The sequence below is a fragment of the Artibeus jamaicensis genome, unplaced genomic scaffold, assembly GCF_021234435.1.
Source record: "Artibeus jamaicensis isolate MK-2021 breed Jamaican fruit bat unplaced genomic scaffold, CSHL_Jam_final scaffold_378, whole genome shotgun sequence".
Classification (NCBI taxonomy): Eukaryota; Metazoa; Chordata; class Mammalia; order Chiroptera; family Phyllostomidae; genus Artibeus; species Artibeus jamaicensis.
In genome coordinates, this window is record NW_026522044.1 from 1,289,273 (window position 1) to 1,297,393 (window position 8,121).

Sequence of the window (8,121 nt, forward strand, 5' to 3'; positions counted from 1 at the left end):
CCCCCACATATAGTACCAAAAAGCAGCACAGGGTAAATTGCCCCACCCTGGCGAATACCTAAAGCTCCTCCCCTTATTATGTAACAGGGACACCAAGACAAAACAAATGGCCCAAATGAAAGAACAGATCAAATCTCCAGAAAAAATACAACTAAGAGACAAAGAGCCAACCTATCCAGATGCACAGTTCAAAACAGCGATAATTAGGATGCTCTCAGAATTAGTTGAGTATAGTCATAAAAGAGGAAGAAGTGAAGGTTATGAAAAGTGACATAAAGTAAAATGTACAGGTAACCAACAGTGACAGGAAGGAAATCAGGAATCAAATCAATGCTTTGGAGCTGAAGGAACACATAAACATTCAACCAGAACAGAATGAAGGAAAAATAATTTTTTAAAAATGAGGAGAGGCTTAGGAACCTCTGGGACAACTTTAAACATTCCAGCATCAGAATCATAGGGGTGCCAGAAGAGGAGGAGCAAGAAATTGAAAACTTATTTGAAAACATAATGAAGGAGAACTTCCCTAATTTGACAAAGGAAATAGACTTCCAGGAAGTCCAGGAAGCTCAGAGAATCCCAAAAATATTGGGCCCAAGGAAGAACACACCAAGGCACATCATAATTACGTTACCCAAAATTAAACATAAGGAGAGAATATTAAAAGCAGTAAGAGAAAAGGAGACAGTTACATACAAAGGAGTTCCATAAGACTATCAGCTGATTTCTCAAAAGAAACCTTGCAGGAAAGAAGGGGCTGGAAAGAAGTATTCCAAGTCATGAAAGGCAAGGACTTCCATCCAAGATTACTCTATCCAGCAAAACTTTCATTTAGAATGGAAGGGTAGATAAAGTGCTTCTCAGATAAGATCAAATTCAAGGAGTTAATCATTACCAAGCTCTTATTATATGAAATGTCAATGGGAAAAAGAAAATGATCAAAAATACAATCAGTAAAATGACAACAAACTCACAACTATCAACAACTGAACCTAAAAAACAAAAACAAAAATAAACTAAGCAAACAACTAGAACAAGAACAGAATTATATAAATGGAGATCATGTGGAGGGTTACTCATGGGGAAGGGGGAGAAAGGGGGAAAAGTCACAGGGAATAAGAAACATAAATGGTAGGCAGAAAATAGACAGGGGGAGGTTAAGAATAGTATGGGAAAAATATACAACCCATAGACATGAACTAAGGTGGGGGAATAATGATGGGAGCGGGGTTACAGGGCAGAGGGAAATAAAGGAAAGGAAAAAAGTGGGACAATTGTAATAGCATAATCAATAAAATATATTTAAAATTAAAAAAATAAGAATAAAGCTGCTATGTGATAAAAAAAAAAGCAATAAATTACTGGCAAGAACCATTAGAGGTATAGGTTGTCTGCAAACAGAGTGTGAAATCTTATTAGTAATCTGTGTTTTATGTATTTGCTCCTAAGCTTGAGTTATGGCTTTGCTTCAGGTTATATGGGCTTTTAACCTCTATTTCCAAGAATAAATAGTTAAGAAGGTAGTCTCTGCAATCATATTGCCTTGGACTTAATCCCTCACTATAGGACTCACTAGTCCTATAACCTCAGGCAGTTGCTTTATCTCTGAGAGTGTTTCATTACTTGTAAAAGTAAGATATAATAGTATTTACCTCATAGAATGCTGTAAGGGTTAAATGAGCTGGTAAGAGTTACCTTGCACACAGTAAAGTGTTCAATAAATATGATGTAGTATTGTTGTGACCAGCATTATCATAATATTCAGCACCAGCATCTGAAATAACATGTGATTTTTTTTTGCCTCCATTGTTTTCAGATGGCACACAAGGCCTATTGACTGGTAAGGTGGAGCTGGACAGTACTATATGGACTGGGGTCACTTATTTCTTTGATTATTCAAAAAGAAGTGCTGCTGCAGCAGGAAACATTTCTAAAATGAATTTAGTTAGGTATCTGGAGTATGTCAGTATTTTGAACAATTGAGCTAGTCCTGAATTTGAGGGAAGAAAGTAAATTGTTTCTGTGAGAGTTTCTATTAGTGTCTTAGTGTAGAACACTTCACTGACCTTTTCACCTTTGCTGCCAAGCCTTTTAGATGATGTCACTGGAACTTCATAGGCGGTTGAAACTAGACTCCATTGAGTATGTTATGCTGCAAGCTCCTTGGAGACCTTCTGAGAAAGCCTCTGTTCATTATTTCTGCCCAGCATGATGTCATTAGGGAAAACCATATCTGTGTGACTTAAGTGCTTCCAGGGCTTTGAAAAAAAGTGTCAAGTGAGATGACAAATCTTTCTGTATGGTGCTTCCTATTATTCTCCATAAGAATTGTTATATTTGGCCAGATACTTTGCTCTGTAGCTAGAATTTTTCTGGCAACTTAACCCATCTGTGGGTTTTAATGGTGTTTGGCTTACAAGGCCATTTGTCCCTTTCTTTTTTTCTTGCATTCAAATACAATTTTTATAAGGGTAAGAGGAATTTGATTGTAGTTTGTTTAAATGGCCCCAGAGAAATAAATTTATAGTTGAACACAGTTCAACTCTTGGTACTGTTTCAACTACCAGCACAAGCTATTATGGGGGATTTGCAATAGGCCACATTTATATCTGCATGTGGCTATAATCAGATAAGGAAACATAGATAATTTATTTATGAAAAATACCTAAGGGGTACATTTTGTTAACAAAGACTCCTTTCAAAATGCAATAAAATAAGTGGGCTGAGGCTTTGAAACAGAATGGAGCAGACAAGATTCCTGTAACATGTGACAAGATTCCTGGAACAAGATTCCTATAACATGCTCCCTCCAGAGTACTGGAGGGAGTTGGGGGATCTGATTTTCTTCTGGATCCCTCACTAACTCACTGTGCCTTTGCTAAGGCACTCTACCTTTCTGGGATTAATTTCATTAATTTGTACAAAGATAGGATTGGACCAGATGAACTCTAAGATCCCTCATGTTATAAACATCTGTGCTCTAATAATTCCATATAGAAAAAAATTAAGAAACCATTTTGTCATATTTGAGTGACTGAATGAAAAGTTAAGAATGAGTGCTGAAGTATATCTGAATTGCCTGTGTTTGTGACTTTTTAAGAATTACCTTACAGCCCTTGCTGGTCTGGCTCAGTGGATTGGGCCCTGGCCTGTGGACCAAAGAGTCACTGGTTCAATTCCTAGTCAGGGCACATGCCTGGGTTATGGGCCACATCCTTGGTTGGGGGCATGTGAGAGGCAAACACATATTGGTGTTTTTCTCCCTTTCTTTCTCACTCCCCCTTTCTCTAAAAATAAATAAAATAAAATGACTTAGAGTGGTTATTTGTATTGCCAAGTATCAATAAATACATGATCTTGAACCTTGAGCTCAGGTCACATCTTATTCTTTACCATCATATTCTCTCATCTAATTGAAAAAAAGAACAAACCTCAAATGTTTAAACCATGTTCTATAAATTTTAATTTTAGAAAATATAATGGCCCTGGATGGTGTGGCTCTGTGGATTGAGTGCCAACTTGTGAATGAAAGGGTTGTCTGTTCAATTCCCAGTCAGGGCACATGCCTGGGTTGCAGGCCAGGTCCCCAGTAGGGGGCACATGAGAGGCAACCACACATTTAAGTTTCTCTCCCACTCTTTCTCTCTCCTTTCCCTCTTTAAACATAAAAAATTAAATAATAAATAAATAATTTTCTTAAAGATGTAACAACCCTCAGGGTCAAGAATGAATTCTTTTCCCCACTTCTAAAGCTGAGATGACAAATATGGTGCTCAGAAAAGTTAAATGACTTATTCTTGATCATGTGTCTAAGTGGTAGAGTTGAAACTTCATCACATGTCTCCTGTTTCAAGGACCAGTTCTCCTTCTACCCCATATTTTGACTTGCAAGAATTATTTTATTGAGCAATTATTTTGTATCAGTTTTTATATTGAAAAAGTTTTTATTTGTTATCTCACCACTTTCCTTACTTTCTACACAAGGTAAAGGTCAAGGTCAAACACCTCTTATAAGGTTGAACAGAGGACAAATGCACTGTTTATCTGACTTGGTTCTTTTAACCAATATGCCTTTAATTATAGCTATGTTGCATGAGTGAGTAAAGACAATGAAGGCACTGAAGACAAGAGCTAAGAAGGCTACATTAGAATAAGGTGAGCTACTATTATCTCCAAATTGCAGATACCCATGAAGTATCCTCTGAAGTCCTACAGTACAGTTTTAGAACAATGTTCTAGTCCAGCTTCCTACAATATTATTACATCAGATAACTTTGTCCTTTCCCTTCACTCAAGCTGCTGTTCCACCACCTCCTCCTCAGAGGGTCCTTATGCAAAATAGCACCCTCATCTTTCTAATTCCATATTCTGCCTTCTTTGTCTTGTTTGTACTTGTCACCACTAAAGAGACTAAATATCTATGTAGTCCTTTGTCATCTATGTCCCTCCAGTAGACTATAAGCTTCATGTGGGCAGGATTTTTGTTTGGTTTGTTTGATGATATATTCATAGCTCATAGAACAGTGCTAGGCCCATAGTATCTACTCTAAATATTTATTAAAGGAATGAAAGGAAGAAAGACAGTGGGGATAGTAGTGGCTTTATGCCCAACAAATAAGGGTTTAGGTATGAATGTGGACAAGTGCCAATAGAAATTCTGGCCAGCATCACAAAACCAAAGGAAGGGTATGACGAGTTGTTTAGGTGGAAAAATCAAAATGTGTTGAAAAAAGTTAGCTCTGGTTATATGACCAGTAAAATCATCTAGCTTTAGGTTTTTAAGTAAGTGGATCTTCCTATTTCAATTTCAACCATTGATCCTGGTATCTTTTTTGTTGTTGTTGTTCAAGTACAGTTACTTTCCCCCCACCAGTCACCCCTACCCCAGCCATCCTCACCTTCCACCCATGTTCCCACTCCACCTTGGTTTTGTCCATGTGTCCTTTATAGATGTTCCTGAAAACCCTTCTGCCTTTTACCCCCATTATCCTCTCCTACCTCCCCTTCTGGTTACTGTCAGTTTGTTCTTTAGTTCCATGTCTCTGGTTACATTTTTATTGCTTGTTTCTTTTATTGATTAGGTTCCACTTATAGGTGAGATCATGTGGTACTTATCTTTTACTGCCTGGCTTATTTCACTTAGTATTAGTATACTGTTCTCCAGTTCCATCTATTCTGTTACAAAGGGTAGAAGCTCCTTCTTTCTTTCTGCTATGTAGTATTCCATCATGTAAACGTACCACAGTTTTTTGATACATTCATTTACTGGTTGATACTTAGGTTGCTTCCAGCACTTGGCTATTGTAAATTGTGCTGCTATGAACATTGGGATGCATAGGTTCTTTTTGATTGGTATTTCAAGGTTCTTAGGATACAATTCCAGCAGTGGCATTGCTGGGTCAAAAGGCAGTTCCATTTTTAGTTTTCTGAGGAAATTCCATACTGTTTTCCATAGTGGTTGTGCCAGTCTGCATTCACACCAACAGTGCACTAGGGTTTGATCCTGAGACCTTAAAACTTGACTAGATTTTTAGATCTCATCCAGTCCACCTCTATTGTAAGGAGACTGAAACTTGGACAGGGGAAATAACTTGCCTAAGATCAAACATGGCTACTTACCTTACAAAATCAAATGGAAGCCTTCAAATCCAAGTGGCCTTGTTCTGGGAGTCATTTTCATATGATATGATGATGGAGTGGATAGTTATTAGTCACCAAATGGGATGCTGGTAATGTGCCAGTATCTTTTGAGTTGTATGATTGTTTTGCTATAAATGATCCATATTGGAAGATCAGGGGTGGACTGTGATATATTTGGTGATTCAGGTGACCAAAATGCATTCTCATATATATTTGGTCTTCTGCCATAGTTACTGGCTCACAGCTCTTAAAATTCTTAGAATTTCATAAGTGATAAAGGTATTTTATGTCAATGAGGTCACTTTTGAAAAGCACCTAAGTATGGAGGCTGGTTCCCAGGTGAACCAACCCTGTGATTAGATCTCTTCCTCTGATGTCTGGGGAGGGAAGAGGGGCTGGAGGTTGAATCTGTCACCAATAGCCAATGATTTAATAAATAATATTTATGTTATGAAGGCTCCATAAAAAACCCAAAAGGATGGGGTTTGGAGAGCTTCCAGGTTGGTGAACATGTAGAGATTTGAGGAGACTGGTGCACCTAGAGAGGATATGGGAGCTCTGAGCCCTTTGCATCTCTTTCATTGGAATATATCCTTATAATATCCTTCAATAAACTGGTAAATGTAAGAAAATATTTCCCTGAGTTATGTGAGCCACTCTAGCAAATTAATAAAATATAAGGAAGGGTATCATTGGAACCTCTGCTCTATAGCCAATTGGTGAAAAACACAGGTGATAATCTGGCCTTGTAACTGACATCTGAAGTATATGTGGGTTAGCATAGTCTTGTGGGACTGAGGCCTTAACCTGTGGGATCTGACACTATATCTAGGTACATAGTGTCAGAATTGAGTGAAATTATAGAATACCTGGCTGGTTTCACAGATGATTGCTTGGTGTAGAGGTAAAAACCTTCACACACTTGGTGATGAGAAATGTTTTGTGTGAATAGCAAAGAAGACTCAAGTGGAAAATTGAGTTTTTCTAATACAGCAACCTATAAAAAATGACCTCTGTCATACAAATATTTTCAATAATAAAATTTCAGTAAAACTTCAGAAATTTTCTAGCTAAATGGAAACATTTGGAAGTCTTAAAAATCACTGATATCTGGTTCCCACTTCTAGAGATACAACCTTAATTGTCATTCTAATGTGAAGACTGAGTTAAGACTCATGAGCTTGAAGGTCAGGAATATAAGTTTGGAAAGGACAAAGTAGAATTCAAATGATATCTCTCTTACTTATTAGCTGTTATGATTTTGGGTAAGTTCATCTTTCTGAGCCTCAGCTTCCCCATTTTTAAAATGAATGGTACTGATCTGATGGGAGTTTTGCTGTGGATTACATGAGATCTGAAAAAAAAAGCATACAGAAAAGCATATAGCATGTTGCCTAAACCACACAAGCACTTGATAAATGATAGCTGCTATTACCATTATTGGGATTACTAACATGCCAAATAATAGTTATTTATGTCTAAGCTGAATAATGATTTTCCCTTCTATATAAAAAAATGAACACTTTAAGAGTATATAAAGATTAGTGAAGTGGTACAAATTGAAGCTATGGGACTGTCTGAATGTATATGTGTAGGGTGACCTGTATAAAATGGCTGAAGACTGACTGCAAAGTGAGATATTTAAAACAGACTTGCCAGGCTCGTTTAGCGCTCAGACCTTGTACCTTGTTTGTGAAGCAATAGCTGAGGAGACTCTCACTCACCATGGCCCACCAAAAGCCCAAGAAAAGAGTCAAGACTGAAAACAATGATTTCATTAATTTGAAGGTGGTGGGGCAGGATGATTCGGTGGTGCAGTTTAAGATTAAGAGGCATATACCACTTAGTAAACTAATGAAAATCTACTGTGAACAACAGGGTTGGTTAAAGAGGCAGATCAGATTCTGATTTGATGGACAGTCAGTCAATGAAACAGACATACCTACACAGCTGGAAATGGAGACCGAAGATACAATTAATGTGTTCCAGCAGCAGATAGGATGTGTCTACTAAAAAGACAACTTGCTACTTTACTCTAGGACTGTTCCTCTAGACCAAGAACACATTCTCAGTTAAAAAACCACAATTTTGTTCCATTACTTCCTAACTACAACAGTATAGTTTCCTCTATTCTTTAACTTTCCTCTTCCCCCATTCCTTTACTGTACATAAAGTAACTTATGTATGTGTACAAGCATTTTCTTTTCTTTTTTTTAAAAGATTTTATTTATTTCTCTTTAGAGGGGAAGGGAAGGAGAGAGGGAGAGAAACATCAATGTACGGTTGCCCTTCGTGCGTCCCCTGCTGGGAACCGGCCTGCAGGGAACCGGCCTGCAACCTAGGTATGTGCCCTGACTGGGAATCGAACCGCGATTGTCTGGTTCACAGGCCCGCACTCAATCCACTGAGCTACACCAGCCAGGGCGCATTTTCATTTTTTAAGCTAAATGGCCAATGGTATGTTTTGATCAACATACTCCC

General features: G+C 37.8%; 1 protein-coding gene across 1 annotated transcript; it reads left to right on the plus strand.

Moving 5' to 3' along the window:
• Positions 1 to 7,365: 7,365 nt before the first annotated feature.
• Positions 7,366 to 7,653, plus strand: LOC119063831 (small ubiquitin-related modifier 2-like). Its single transcript, XM_037165386.2, has 2 exons — positions 7,366 to 7,519; positions 7,577 to 7,653. Exons 1-2 carry the CDS (start codon positions 7,366 to 7,368, stop codon positions 7,651 to 7,653), a joined length of 231 nt encoding a protein of 76 aa, XP_037021281.2.
• Positions 7,654 to 8,121: the final 468 nt, after the last annotated feature.